Raw genomic sequence first — 15,990 nt, 5'->3', positions numbered from 1 at the left:
AGGTCAACAAACCTTATGTAAGGCTAAATAGGAAAGGCCCGGGGTGGACACATACCTGTCCTGCCCAAGTGGTTCTTTGTTATCACCGCTAGGTTACCCAAACCACCTGAACAGGACCTGTAGTTATGTACGGTCCTCTTTCAGACGAAAAGCTTCGTACATCAGCTTCCAGAGAGTCCTTCATTGTGCCAGTCCTCCTACAAGAAACAACCCATCAGAAAGATATCAGGCATCTACAGGGATGGACCAGAACGCAATCTACACACCGTTTCAAGTAATAAAATAATATTTTGGATCATTAAAACTGCCATATAACATGCTTACTGTGAATCCACACTGCTAAAAGTCCTATTTTGTTATAATAAATTGTAAAAAGGCTGACACGACTGAGTTTTTACTGTATTTAATATTCCAGTCAAATCAAATCAAGGTTTATTTATCACAGTATAACAGGCAGTGAAATGCTTTTGTGACTGGAAATGTTTTAAAATTAAAAAAAAAAATTGTAGAATACAAACATTTTAGAATTAAAATTAAGAAAGAAGCTTAAATATAATTTAAAAAATAGAAGTATTTTAAAGTGAACCAAGTGTGTGAAAGTCACGTTATCGAAAACATTCATGAAACCAAGAATACAACTATAATTATGTACTTTAATGCCCAAACACTGCTTAAAATTAAGATTAAGCTTTTTTTATACTAAAAACACTTTATATATTATACTGTGATACTAAAGAATAACTTAATAAAACGAATAAATAAAACATTTTACCTCAGTTTCTCCTGCAAGTTTCTGTGAGGAAATGAACCTCACCTGGCAGAGGAACTTTCCCGCCTAAACAATTAACATCAGCTGCAGTTTAATTGGTCAGAAATCCGAACGGCTGAAATTGATTGGATATTTGGATTCGGTTACTAGGCCGCATAGTAACGGAAGATGTGGCGGTGTTCCAAATCGCAAAATGCATTCATTCACGGTTTCACACACTTCTGACTTACCTCATTAGAAGATTATTTAACTCTCCATTACTGCGGCTGCGCTCCAATCCGACTGAAATAAAGAACACAAACTCTCATTATAACTGGTTTATACTTCGTGTTTTAAACTTAGCTCATATTACTAATGCACTGCGCAATACACACAGGCTTACAGAAAAGTTAAAGTTACTGAAATAATAGTAAAATATTTTACCTCAGTCTCTCCTCTTTAAAGTTTATATGAAGGAATCAGATGAGTAAGCTTCCCAGCTCTGGTTAAAATAAACCGTTTGATTTCGTCAGTCGGTGAGAGAAACCAATCAGATCAACTGTAGGCTAATTGACATAAATCTGATCTCTGATTGGACGCTGAGAAGCAGAAGCAGGAATTCATTGGACAGACTCTCATCAGACGATTTAGTTTCTAAGCCAATAACCGAACCTTTCGTATCCCGCTGTTCTGATCAAATCAACGGAAGGTTCTTTAAAGTAAGTAAAGTAGTAGAGCTGGGCGGTTCCTGAATCAACCGGGTTAATGATTCGAATCTTTGTACTGAATCAGGAATCACGAGTCCGAAATCTCAATTAACCCGGATCATACGAGTCCTGGCTAGTGGTGGTAAATTCCGTTCATTTTATGGACTCGGTTAATCTGAGTCACTCAGTAATGTGATCCGGTTCACTTGGTTCAGTTGAGTCACTTGAGTCACTTGTACTGACATTCTGATTGTGATTGATTTACTGCATGAAAATGCATCCAAATATTACTTATCTTCTGTGCTTTCATCTTCTGTAAATAAATCCTTCTCTCTTAATTCTCTTGGCACCTCACACTTCTCTTATCAGTGACAAGTTGACACTTTTTTTAAAGTGGAATCGTGATCATGGAGGAGGAGGGGGGTGGACTCACCTACCAATCAGATGGGTATATTAATGGGTCAAGGGTTCAAGGGGGATGGTCAACAACAAATTGCCATGGTAACTTCACCCAGTTAGGCAGCCACAGTGGCACAAAAACAGTCAATAAATTACCATGGGGGCTATGATACTCCTTAAGTGGTACAGCGCTAAAGTAGCCTGTAAGCGTTTGCATTTTAATAATAATATAACCATATTTTGTTGTTGTTTTGCTTACAAGAAAATATGCTGCATTACTAATCTATACCACTACTACTGATAATAATAATAATAATAATAGCATGTGCATAAAATCAGCCACATAATGAACACCAGTGTGTTTAACCGCTTGTTTGTTGGAATATTTAACTTATTACTTAGATTCACGGACAGGAGTGAAGTCGGTTCAGCCAAATCATCTGACTCCGGTGAGTCTGATCACTCGCCTTGTGAGCTTGTGAGCAGCCAGTCAGAGGACTCATAGGATCCGGGTTAATTGAGATTTCGGACTCGTGATTCCTGATTCAGTACAAAGATTCGAATCGTTAACCCGGGTGATTCAGGAATCGCCCAGCTCTAGCACACACACATCTACTTTTTGATAAATCGGGAGGAACGTGCTGAATGTAGTGGAGGAAAAATCCCATCACGCTAGTATCGATCCGATTCCAATACCAACGTTGGTATCGATACTATCGATATTTGGATCGATCCGCCCACCACTAATCAGAAGATTTAGTTTCTAAGCTAATGGTCGAACCTTCTGTATCCCGCTGTTCTGATCAAACCAACGGAAGGTTCTTTGAAGTAAGTAAAGACCCTGCAGCCACTGAGACTGACCGCCTGTGAGTGCTTTTGGATGGCGGAGGGGCTCACGGCAGCACCCGCTGCTCATTGAGGACAGGTACTGCAGAACGATGTGTGCCTTCATGTCCGAGTCTCCAAAAGTCTCCAATAACACCAGAAAAAGTTGCTAGATTTGTCTCTAGTCGCTAGATGTGTCTGAATGAAATATAGCGACAAAGTAACTAAGTTGGCAACACTGGATCAAACTGAACATTTCACCCATTTTGAACCCCACAGATCAGTAGTCTGATGCGTTACCTCAACATGACAGAACCGTGTCAGTCCCAGCGGCAGCATTATGGATCATTACGGATACTGATTTGTACATGGTGACATGAATTGGCCTTTCCCAAACTGTTGCCACAAAGCTAAAAGCATTTCATACACCTGCCAGCTACGGGTGTGACTGAAACACCTCAAATGCTTGAATTTTGGCCACACAATGTTCATACGCATACCGCAGAAGTGTGTGTCACTTCATACTGTCTGGAAATGAGACGCAAAACTCGTACTCAAGTCAGATTCTGCAAACACCCGTTTTATCCTGATGACCAGAGGTCATCGTCCAGTGAGTCACATTAAGTGATGTTTATATGATGTGGACTCAGATGCCAAATCTGGCAAACTCCGCACTGCTGCTGATTCAGTGTCTGAAAAAGAGCATTTATACAAACCTGCTTCCAAAAAAAGTTGGGACAGTAGGAAGATCATGAACAAAAACAGACCACATAGCTTTCATAAACGGTGCAAAGGTGATCTATCTGTATGTACGTGTATATATACACACTATGGCTAAAAGTATTTGGACACCTGATCATGAGCTTGTTAGACATCCAATTTGAAAAGCAGATAATAAAGTAGAGCGACTTCTTCTTTATGGCTTCTCACAAGACTTTAAAGTATGTCTGTGGGAATTTGTGGCCATTTAGTCAAAAGATGACAGTTTTTGTATAGCTGGACACCGAGCTTTTTCTCATGTCTTTATAGAATTGCTTTGTACACAGGAGCATGACCATGCCAGAGCAGAAAAGGAATATCATTTTCTTTATAATGTCGATTTATTACACCTGTTAGTGATTGTTATGTCTAAAACACACACATTCAGTACTTTTATTCATATCAAAAACATCAGCGTCTGATGTCACACATTACCACAGACGCACTTCAAAAATCTTGTAAAAAGCCACTCCAGAAGAGGGGTAAAAGCAGGTGTCTAACACTGTTAAGGACCTAACAAGGATCGACAGGTCTGAGGTGGCATTGGTAAGAAACATGGGAACCTCTGATTTCTCTCAGAGCAGCAGTTTGGGTTTTTCTGGTTGAACAGGTGGATCTGAACCGGCTCTGGTCCTGCCGCGGCTATTCTGGACATGCACCGAGGTTTAAATAACAGCACAGGCCACATCTGGAAACCATTTAGAAGCAGAGTTTGGGTCATTTGGTTTGTTTAAGTGTGGGGTTTCTCTTTTTCAAACAAATCATAAGTAGGTACCCGGTTTGCAGATTCCACGTCTGAGTTCGTAGCTGCTCTGCATCAAAATTACAGCTTTGAGGACCAAATCAAACAAGCAGCGTTTAGCTGAAGTCACCGCGGACTTAAATAAAAGGAAAAGTCAAATTTCCGAAGGCTTGGCGCCTCATTTAAGCAAAGCACCTGCTCACTGATTTTATCGAGAGAAATTGAAGGCATCTGTAAAAGCAGAAAAAAACATAAAACATGGACAGGAAACACCTGTACACAGGAAAATGCTATTTGTTTCACACAAAGAGGAAGCGTCTCATGACTGGCAATGTCGTGGCGGCAAATGCCAAACATGGGCACACATCACCACCAAAGAGGAACCGTGGGTGCAAGAAGAAGCTCACTAACAGAAAGAGATACAACTTCACACGGTCTGATTGCTAAACACCCGAAAGTACCACAGCCGATTACCGAATGAGCACCAGGATGCTCCAGGATGGTCTCATCACAGACCTTACATCATGAGTTAGTTAGAACTTAAAAGACACACAACTGGTGTAAAAAGCACCAAAACTGGACCCCTGAGTAATGGACCTTGAAGACACAACTTCTGATGCGTTATTCTGAATAATTATTTTCTCGTTTCTGACCAGCAAGCTCATGGTTTTGTCACTTGCCCCACTCAAGATTGTGGAGTGTGTCTATGGGAATTTGTAAGCATTCAGTCAAAATTGTCAAATTGTGAGGTCGGGTATTGAGTTTTCATCCTAATGGGGTTGAAGTCACGGCTCTGTGCAGGCCAGAGCAACAGCTGTCACTGACACACCTGAAGTTAGTAACTGGCAGGTGGTGTCCATAAACTTTTGGTTATATAGTGTATGTGTTCCAGTCTTTCATTTACAGGAAAAGAACACCTGCTGACGCCACTAAAAATCCTACAATTGCTGTGACACACATGTTCCTTACAAGTGTATGTAAACTTTGGACAGGTTTTGTGTTGTTCCCTCGGTACAGGTCACCGTATTGAAATGATTGTCTGTGGTAACAGGCTGCAGGCTCGAATCGTGAAGGCTGAAAGTGCAGGAATATTTCTTTTAAGTGTGGAAAGCAGCAGAAAACCTTTCCACGTTTGAGCGAGTTGTAACACATGGACTCGGATGTAAATCTAGTAAATCTTCCTCGGCTCTCTGGCCTGCAGCTCGTCCGTCCCTGCCAGACGGTAAACATGCGGTTCGGCTCGTCTGGAACCCATTTACGGAAGTTTTCCAGCAAGTAGAGACGAAGCGTTTGCGCAAAGTAGAACTCTGAGCATTCTCTGGTCAGGCTGAGTGTGTTGTGGACGTTTCAGTGAGGTCAGGAGGAGAGCAGTTTCACTTCTGCTTTGCTGTAGCTCACAGGCGTTCGTGTGGGGGAGTGTACTGACGAGCTGGAGGAGAACATCCTGCAGCTGCTTGGGTGTTGGACAGCATTAAGTGCTTGTAGTCACAGGAAATGCATCAGTGCAGCTCAGCAGGTCTGGAGATGAGTCACTGAGCTCTTTGACTTTAAAACCTCCTGCAGGAACCGTCACCGCCGGGAGCGAACATTCTCACAGCTCAGACATTTCCACGTGAGACCTGAAGCCGGCTTTTCTCCACACGCTTCCATTCAAAGCACCATGGATGGAGTGAACATGGAAAAGTTGATGCGTTTAGCAGTGCTGCTTGTCGTTGGGTTTTACGCAGCGTCCTCTAATGTCCTGCAAAGAAGAATGGATCTTGTAGAAGCTGTGGTAAGAACTTTACTTAAGTTTTAACCCTGTCTCTTTCCTCTATACACTTGTAAGACACATGCATGCTGTGCTGGTTTTTGGCTTCTAATAATTTCTGCACTTTTTTTGGAACACAACACTTTTGTAAACCACATCTTTAGGTTCTCAGATTCTTCCTACAAACTGGTTCTTTTAACAAAAGCAAAAAAAACAACAATCCAACCCATCTCTCCACTCATGCTCAGGGAAAATAGGTTTGTATGCTTAGTAGTAATCATCACTACTACTCGAACACAGGTGGGACTGTTCAGAGTTAAGTGAGCTTCATGTGCCATAAATTTAGAACCCCTTGCTCCAAAACCAGCACCATAAAGCTAGAATATTATCGAGATTCGAGTAGATTCAAGATTTCGGCACCTACACACAGACACGATTGGCTAACGGCTGTCAGGCTAGAAGGACAAATGGATTCCTTGGTCACTGCCGCAACAGCGGCCTCTGCTGGATGGTCGAAGTGCTACACGGAGATGGTGAAAAATGGAGAGCAGTGCATGACTCTCTGTACATGATACTGATTCCTGTGTGACCTTGTACAGGTGAAAAGAAGTGGTTAGGGGGTGTGCAGCAGTGGAGGAGAGATATAACTGGGGAAATGGATATGACTAGATTGGGAGAAAAAAGGGAAAGCTGCATAAACAGAATAAAAATGCACTTCCATCTACACTAGCACAGATTTAAACATTGTTTACTATTTCCAGTACAGAGATACGAGTGGAAATTCTGCTCCCAGCTAAAAGCATATATGCTACAGACAATGGCGATCAGAGAGAAACAGTAATCATAATAATAATAAGTCCATAAATGATGTGTGTGCAGAATTACCTGCAGAAGTTCGGGTACCTGGATGTACCGCTGGACACAAATTCTCAGGTGGACATGAGCGAGAAGATGGTCAGAGAAGCGCTCAGGTACAAATACAAACATTCCAATCACGCATCTTTATTTAATAATATCAATAACTAATAAATTTTAATAATAATCCAACATCAGACACGGTCGGTCACATGTGGCTCCAACATACACTATAGTATTGGTGCTTATTACACATTCATTCATTCACTGTATCATCACAGTATCATCACTCACATTTACAGCAATTTCTAGTAGCTCCAATTGGTCTGACTGCATGTCTTTGGACCAGCGCAATCACAAGAAAGTACCCTGGCTGCTGGGCCAGGGAATCAAACCCAGACTCTTCCTGCCGCTTTTCAGTACTTGTGTAATCGATGTGATGACGCACAGTTCTGTAAATATAAAGGATTTCAATATTTATCTTTTGTTGATGCCAGTCTCTTTCAGAGCGTATCGGGTCTGACGGTGAGCGGAAAACTTGACGAAGCGACTCTGGCGAAGATGAGGGGGCCACGCTGTGGTGTTGAGGATCCGTTCAACCAAAGATCCAATAAATACAGACGATTTGGTGGTAAGAAACATCGTTAAAGGGTTTTTTTTAACTGTACAAAGAAAACAAGAAAGAAATTATTTCCGGAGTTTATTGTGTGGAGTGTATTGGTAGAGATTGGTAGAGATTGGTAGAGATTGGTAGAGATCCGCGGCATCTCTGGCACACGTGGGTGTCGGCCAGCCGACAGAGGTCACCAATATTTCACAGATTCAGAAATTGGCTGTACGATGCGATTCCTCTTAGTGTGTGATTTATTTTAACTGGTGTGTGTGTGTGTGTGTGTGTGTGTGTGTGTGTGTGTGCGTGCTCCTGTCATTGGTGGACGTTTTGAGCCCAAAGTTAAACTTTTGGACCCAGAAACTTATTTGCTTTGTTAACTTTAGGCAAGACTGAACCTGAGTGGCTGAAGATCTTCAGATCCTGGCAGTGTGAAGCTCTGTAGGCCAAATTCCAGGAAAATGACTCAGGCTGAACAGCGGGGGAGTGTTGTGCTGCAGACTGCAGATTTTTTCACCTCTGAGAAGCTAAACACTTACAAACTGCACGAAAAACCAAACAACGATGAAAAAAATAATAATTACACAGTATCACAAATCCAGCTGAATTTAGCATCAACGCCTGGGTCAATCTTGACATGTTCAATTCCCCCCTACACTCACGACCTCCTTATGCGCCACGCCTATCAGTCATCAGACATTGTACACAGGTACAAGTACACAGGAAAATACTTTCTCCTTATTTTTTCGTCACTCGTGCTGGTGACTTACTAGGAGTCGCTGTTGCAGGCGTGTAGGAGGTGACTGGCCTTTACTGCATCAGACAGCCCATTTTGTCTATAGAGTGACCAGGTCGGCGGCACTGCTAAGAACCGAAGCCTCTTTTTGGTTATTACTTGAGTGCCTTATTCATAATCATTTAGTTAATTTGTGTAATAGAGAACATTCCAAACAGCGGTGGTTACTGAAAAAGTGCTTACTAAAAAAGAATGATCAAACGTTTTGGGGATTTAAGATCAATGACAGATCAGAACGGTGACTTGTTCTTCTTCTAACGTTGTAGGAATTTGGAGGAAAAGAATCCTGACCTATCGGCTCTATAACTTCACTCCAGATTTGGGGAAGGCAGCGACTCAGCGGGCCATCAGATCCGCTTTCAAGTACTGGAGCGACGCCACGCCGTTGATCTTTAAAGAAATCGATTATGGGCGTGCAGATATCAGGATCTCGTTCCACGACAGGAAGGGATGTCCTTCTCCCTTCGACGGGCCTGGTGAGTCCCACAATGCCATGTGTAAAATTGTACGTACTTTTAAATAAAACGTTCAGTGTCAGTTCTATGTTGGCTGGGTTACGTTACAGGGTTAAGGTGGGCAGTGGAAGCTTAGGGGTCAGGGCCCTGATCTATTGTTGAGGGTTCAAATTCGGGTGCTTGCACAGACATGATTGGCTCTGTCTGAGGGGGGAGGTTGCACGAAGCCTTGCAATATTTTGGTGCCCTAACCAGAGTATTCTCAGGCAGTGGTAGTTCATTGGCTAAGATACTTGACTAGTAATCAGAAGGTTGCCAGTTTAAGGCTCACCGCCACCAAGTTGTGGCCCTGATCGAGGCCCTCAGCACTCATTTGCTCAAATTGTATTCAGTCATAATCGCAAGTAGCTTTGGATAAATGTAAACATATTCCTGCCTTGTGCTCAGTGTTTGCTGGTGGAAACGGACCCGCTGCGACCCTGACCAGACTAAAGCTCTAGATGAAAATGGACCGGAGTCTATGCTCAGCTTATTTTACATCACGTTTATCTGGAAACTGAATTTAACGAAGCGCTGTAGGTCCAGAATGACAGAACCAGCATCTTTGTATGAGTGTACGTAACCGGGTTCGAATCTCAAAGGTGCTATCACCCAGCAGGGCATCCACACAGACGTGATTGGCTATGTCTGAGGATGGCCGAAGCCCTGAGATGGATAAGCACCAGGATAAAGTTGATTTTTAAACTTGAACGTGGATCAGCTGTGTTAGCAACTTCTGTCCCGTGTATTTTTCTATACGTTGAGCCACGGTGGGTTATTTTGCTGTAGAATAGAACTACATAAACACAGTTTGGTTTGTGTACATTTAAACGCGGCCTGATTTAAAGGCACGGGCACAATTTTACGACTCTCCAAAACGGGTTTGTTTGACGAAGCCGTTCCAGCCGATTCAGAGCGTGTTATTTCGGCGCGGCTCAGACGACTCGGTTGGAAAGTTTTGGAGATGATGCGAGAGGTGCATTTCCGTGAAACCAGAGTTTCTTAAAGGGCTGAGCTCAGATGCCGAGCCAGTGCCAGTGGTTAACCTTGGAGAAGCGGGACGGCACAGCAAAAAAACATTTCACGCCAGAATGATGGAAAATGACCTGTAATGATCGTGTCTGAGGCTTTCGCCCGCCGTCGGCCCACAGGTCTGTGGTCCAGCGCACCTAATTTAAACCCACCTGCAGTGGTGACCGTTCAAAAATGTCGTCAGTACGCCTGTTTAAATCTTAGCAACAGACGTGTTCCTTCTGAAAGTCTCAACAGCAGGCGTGTTTGTATCCTGCATGGTTTGAGGAGGTTTGAACTTGTACTGACGAATCATAGGTAACCTGTAACTACCGTTCCTGTCATGAATAGAACCAAGACTGCTCTCTTTTGCAGGTCACGTTCTCGCCCACGCCGAAGCTCCTACGTCAGGTCTGGTGCACTTCGACGAGGACGAGTACTGGACAGAGGGGAAGTACTACGGCTCTAATCTGCGCATCGTGGCGGCGCACGAGATCGGACACGCGCTCGGACTGGGTCACTCTCAGTACAGCAGCGCCCTCATGGCTGCCCACTACAGCGGGTACAAGGCCAACTTCAGGCTGCACCACGATGACATCAGAGGCATCCAGGCACTATATGGTAACCATAATGGATAATTGAATTAATTATATAAAGTAAGTTCTATGATTCCATCCTTGCAGCAACAGTTTAGGGAAGGTCCTTTCCTGTTCCAGAATGGCTGTGCCCCTGAGCACAAAACGTTTGTTTTTAAAATGGGACGTCCAGCAAGCTCATTGTCGGGTGTCCAAATACTTTTGGCCATATAGTGTATTTTTTTGTTCCCAAATTTACACCGACACACCACAATGTTTTGTCACTCAGAGGATTGAAGCCTGTTATGGCTGCACATTAGCGCCTAAGGCTTTAAAAATAGACCTCCAAAAAGCTTGTGGTTAGGTGTCCTGATACTTTTGGCTATATGGACGTAGATGCTATTGTCAGGTGTGTTTATGTGGTTCTGTATCACCTACGTTCATGTTTGTCTTTATCAAGGTAAAAGAACCTCGGGTTCCTACGTGGAGGAGAACTCAAGCGTCATGGAGCCCACGACTGTAGCGCCGTTCCCACGAGGCGAAGTTCCAGACCCGTGTACTGCCAGGCTCGATGCCATCATGCTGGGTAAGGACGTCACTCAACATTCATCTCAGAGGTTCAGTTTAGAGATCAGAGTTCAGAGATGTTTTCCTTATCATCAGGTCCATGGGGTAAAACCTTCGCATTCAGCGGGGATTACGTGTGGACCATCTCAGATTTGGGACACAACCCACCCATGAAGATCAACCTGCTGTGGAAAGGTCTGTCCGGAAACCTGAACGCTGCCGTGCACTCGCCCCGAACCAACAAGACCTACTTCCTGAAGGGTACGCCTCCACTATCTGAGTGTTTTCATTCTCTGCACACTCCTCCTGCTGGAATGGTTCAGCTGAATCTGATTGGACTGGACGTTGTTGTAAACACCTCCAGTTCCTCTCCGTGAGGGGTTCGTCTGAGTTCAGGGTTTTTGCACTCACACATCTCAGACTCACCAAATAATAAAAAAATCCCCGAATGTTCTCATGCAGACTGACTCACAGTGTGAAACATCTGCTCATCATTAAACTCCCAAATGTCACGCTGATGAACTCACCCAGACGCTCCGAGCGCGAGGAACACGGCTCAACTACATTTCATTTCACAAAATCACCCGGCCAGGAAGATTAGCATAAACATCCTGTGCAATTGATAATAAGAACGGAAAAACCGACTTCAATTATTCACATTCTAAACAAATTAAAGCTGCAGTTCTTCAGTGCTGCATCCAAATTCACTGTTTAACTTTATGTTGTTTAATAAACTTTCCGTCCAAATATTTATTTCTTGCTCTGTTCCTCCGGACGCCAGTCCATCACAGGGCTTGTCTGTGTTGACACCAAGCTTTGTTGCATATACAGTGGTGTTCACGTGTGTACGTATGTTTCAGGTGATAAAGTTTGGAGGTTTACAAATTTCCAGCTCGACAACAGCTACCCCAAACAGCTGACCAGGATTCCTCCTAACATCGATGCAGCTCTGTACCTGGAGAAGAACAAGAAACTCTTCTTCTTCAAGGTAAAACACACTAACACGTGTCCCAACAGTTTCTATCCACCACCACGAGGGGGCAGACATGTTAACGATAGCAACACACACACACACACACACACACACACACACATTCTGCCACAGACTGATAGTGTCAAGGAAAATATTACAATTAAGCAAAACAGGGTCCAAAACTGACTCAGAAACCTAGGTTGGGGTTTCAGTGGTGCCACCAGGCTGGTCTGCAAACACTTGAGGAGTCACCGCCTTGCTCCAGCTTCTTTTGGGTTGAGCGACTGGCACCACTGGTGAAGGATACAGAGCACGGTGGCTCGGTGGGTAGCACTGTCGCCTCACAGAAAGAAGATCCTGAATTCCATTTCCGGATGGAGCGGTCTGGGTCCTTTCTGTGTGGAGTGTCTGTGTGGCTTTTTTCTGGGAGCTCCGGTTTCCTCTAATACAAAATGGAGATACAAAATTGGCTGAGACTGTGTTTGACATTGAACTTGAATAAATCATGGGAACGTGTAACTACCTGTCTTGTCCTGTCAAGAATGGAACCAAAGTGGAAAACATGATGTTAAAATCCTAATAAACTAATAAAACACATTCTGAAGCTCTCTGGTAAGAAAAAGGCAGATTGGCTGCACACAAAAATCGTATGAAATATTCCTGACCACACGCTTGATTTCTTTTTGCAGGGTTCGGGTTATTGGCAGTGGGATGAAATGGTGTACAACGACCTGAGCATCTACCCCAAACCCATCTCCCGTCTCTTCTCCGGAGTCCCTGCAAACCCAGACTCAGCCCTCACCTGGACCAATGGCAAGATTTACTTCTTTAAAGGAGACAAGTACTGGCGTTTAAATGAGCAGCTGGCGGTGGAACCGGGATACCCCCTCAGTAAACGAGAACGGTGGATGAGGTGCAACTGAGAGGGAACTAAGAACAGTTCATGTAGATCTATAAACACTTTGAGGTGCTGCTTAAAGACTGAATCACCAGTGCTGGTTCTGGTTTAAGAACACAACATTACATTACATACACACACGGTACATGAAGTACAGCTGTGTTGGGGTGTGTATGTGTGTGTGGGAGCTCAGGATCAGGTCTGGGTTTGTTCACTGATTTACTAAGGCAGGAAAGGCGTGTCAGTAATTACACACATGGTTTTTCTGTGTCCTTTCTTTTCCTCCTGGTCTTCCTCTTTTTAGCTGCACTGTATGGCCAAAAGTATGTAGACACCTGACCATAAGCTTGTTGGACATTAATATAGAGTCCACTTCCACGAGCCCCTTGTTCTGGGATGGCTTTTCACAAGATGAAACAAAAATGTGTCTGCGAGGTCAGACATTATTGTTATACGGGAAGGCCTGGCTTACACTTTTCCAGTTCATTCCAAGTGTTTGAGGACAGCGCTCTATGCAGGACACTGGAGTCACAGCAGTCCCGGTTCCACTAGGAAAGCTCTGGACACAACACCAGTTTATCACAGGCCATCCCCTCAGACATAGCCAATCATGTCTGTGTAGACGCCCAACTGGTCGATAACGAATCTGAGATTCAAAACCCTAGCTTAATCGACCGTTGCATCACCCCAGCGCACATTTATGTAATATAAGTTTATTTTACAGACCTGTTAGCAATAGATGTAAATAAAAGACCAGAAATCAATCATTAGGAGGTGTCCACATATTTTTGGCAGTGAAATTAATTGACTAAAAATGATGGATCTTTAATGTAACTATGACCATCTCTTTATTACATTTATACGATATCAACAGTATATTTCATTCACGCCTTAAAACTAGCAGGACTTGTTGGCAGGTTCACAATTACATCTCTTATTTTCACAGCTATTAATTTACTTTTAATTTCACTCTAATTATTAAATATGATGCTTTTAAATGAATCACAAAGGATTAAACATTAGCAGCATATATTACAAATTATATAACTTCATGTTAGCCTTTACCTGGTGCTATAATAATAATAATTCATAATATATACTGCAGTAAAAAGTATGTAACGAGGCATAGGTGATATTTTTGGCATTGCTGTAATTTTTGTACATTTTAATTGTATTTTTATGTATTTTTAAGTCTGGCTAATCTGGCAGTATTTACAGGACAGTTTTGTAAAGGTACACTAGTGTTAGCATAATGCTAATGGATTTGCAACGACACGATCTGACAGCAATTTTGCAGATGAAAATGGGCAAAAATATTAGACTCTGATTTCCAAAAGTAAAATAAATATTTCACAAAAGATGTGCAACTTTTATTCCAGCCAAATGTGGTTTAAATTGGCCAAATCATCAAGGCTTTTAAATTAATAATCAGTGTTATTTTACTGTGTTTTACTAACAAACAAAACCACCTCAGCGCTGTTTTTAACCTGTTAGCCATATAAAATATGGAAATGTTCAAGGGAGTGAAGACTTTGCAGGTCAGTGTAGCATAAATATTGAGTTATATTCGACAGAATCAAGGTTTTACCACATTATCAACTTAACTTTATTTAGCTGAACTGTAGTACATGCCGTTTCAGAACTTGACCACAAGGTGGCGCCACGCACTTATTTGCTTTTATTTGACCCGCCTGTGCTCAGCCTGCTCAGTACATTCAGTTATCGTTCAGCCACAAATCAAATTATTCTTACTATTCTTTCCTTTTTTTAAATAAATGTCAAAACATTTGCTGGTGTTGAAAGTTCTACAGTGTCATTTAACTCGATCCTATTAAGTAATTATGATTGACTGTAGCTGGTGACTTCTCTGTGCCCATATATAAAGACTTAGGCAAACTGCGCCTATTAAAAGTACATGGAACTGTAGCATAGATCGAAAGGGAAACCCAAACTGTCACCTTAACGCTGATGGAATTTAATTCCCTAATAAACTAATAAACACCACAACACAAACCAGTCTGCTGTGAATGAACAGTTTTGGGAACATGTGACAGTCTACAGTCGAGCAAGCTTTATATCATCACAGGCTTGGAAGTTCAGTCTGCTCTGAGGTGCTAATTTTGGGGCATAATGCTTTTTGTCAAAAATTGTATGTTTTTCTCTAAAAAAAAACATTAAACATGGACTCATCTGACCACAGTACGTGTCCACTGTCTTTCTGTTCATCTATGATGAGCATGGGCCACAGAGAACTTTACAGGACATCTAAGCCAAATGTCAAAAGATTTTTTTAACAGAATTGGGTGAATAGAATCCCAACAGACACACTACACAACTTTGTGTAGCTTCACAGAACATTGGAGGCTCTATAAACACCAAGGAAGGGAGTCCAGCTCCGTAGTAATGCTCACATTACTTAAGTAAAGCAACATGTATAAAGATGAGCATACGTACCTTTCAGCATGTTTCAGCCTGTATTTTTGTATTACTCAGCTTTAAATCCATTTCTTTTATTTTTTATTTTTTATTTTAAATGCCGTTCTTTCAAACAGCCGAACAAAGAACACAAAGGAAGAGAAGAGAGGAACACGGCATCTTTTATGTACGGTTGTGTACGTGGGTTTTGTTTGGTCTTGCGGTCGGATGATTGTGTTTTGTGTCCTGCCTCGCCTTGTGGTTTTCTCATACCTACCAGACGAAAATAACAGCAAAGACTGAAGGGTTCCTGAAGGGTGCAGAGACTCAGTTTTGGAACACGCTGCAGTGTGCAAATACTAACAGAGAATGGAAGACTGTCCTGATTCTTCTGTTATTTGTCCATGTTTGTTTTTTAATCCTAGATAAAAACATGCAGATGTTTCCTGTATGAGACGTGTGCACTTATTTTCAATTAAACGAGCAACAAGACGTGGAACGTGACCTGGTGTGTCCATACTGTTGCATTAGACTGTACACCTTCACTTTACGGTGCATTATCACCTAATATTTTTTATCACGTTGTTCCACTTTATCTGGCGTGTTGAATCATAGAAGTGCCGTTCAGAACCGAGTCGAGCAGTACGGGCCGAGCGCGCTTTATCAAACCTAGCCTTCAGTTCAGCGTGAACACACCCATGTCTCAGTAGGATCAGGGTGAGAGGAATGAGGTCAGAGAAACTGCTAGTGAGAAACAGTCTTCAGCAAGCAAGCAGAATGATCTCAGATAAGATCTGAGCCATGTGGTCGAGGAGCAGTTCCAACTGTATCTGCTCACATTTCCACGCTGGAACCCTTTAGTCATA

General features: G+C 42.6%; 2 protein-coding genes across 3 annotated transcripts in view; one reads left to right on the top strand and one right to left on the bottom strand.

Moving 5' to 3' along the window:
* The window catches only part of raf1b (Raf-1 proto-oncogene, serine/threonine kinase b), a 41,852-nt gene extending 40,591 nt beyond the window's left edge, over nucleotides 1–1,261 (bottom strand). The window contains exons 1-4 of one of the 2 annotated variants that reach the window (XM_062987057.1): nucleotides 1,193–1,261; nucleotides 1,000–1,051; nucleotides 773–835; nucleotides 56–197 (exon numbers count right to left, since the gene is read on the bottom strand). The gene's annotated coding sequence lies outside the window, so the exon portion shown is untranslated. The remainder of the gene's footprint in view (nucleotides 1–55; nucleotides 198–772; nucleotides 836–999; nucleotides 1,052–1,192) is intronic. The other variant, XM_062987059.1, reaches the window with a different exon arrangement.
* A 4,440-nt stretch (nucleotides 1,262–5,701) lies between these two features.
* On the top strand, nucleotides 5,702–14,067 carry mmp19 (matrix metallopeptidase 19). Its single transcript, XM_062986249.1, has 9 exons — nucleotides 5,702–5,954; nucleotides 6,810–6,901; nucleotides 7,283–7,416; nucleotides 8,458–8,667; nucleotides 10,072–10,317; nucleotides 10,732–10,857; nucleotides 10,935–11,099; nucleotides 11,699–11,826; nucleotides 12,501–14,067. The coding sequence occupies exons 1-9, from the start codon at nucleotides 5,841–5,843 to the stop codon at nucleotides 12,732–12,734; spliced, it is 1,449 nt and encodes a 482-aa protein (XP_062842319.1). The 5' UTR covers nucleotides 5,702–5,840; the 3' UTR covers nucleotides 12,735–14,067.
* The last annotated feature ends 1,923 nt before the right edge of the window (nucleotides 14,068–15,990 follow it).

This window comes from Trichomycterus rosablanca, chromosome 24, assembly GCF_030014385.1.
Source record: "Trichomycterus rosablanca isolate fTriRos1 chromosome 24, fTriRos1.hap1, whole genome shotgun sequence".
NCBI classification, from domain to species: Eukaryota; Metazoa; Chordata; class Actinopteri; order Siluriformes; family Trichomycteridae; genus Trichomycterus; species Trichomycterus rosablanca.
The sequence above is the reverse complement of the archived record's forward strand: the minus strand, read 5'-3'. Positions and strand labels throughout refer to the sequence as shown.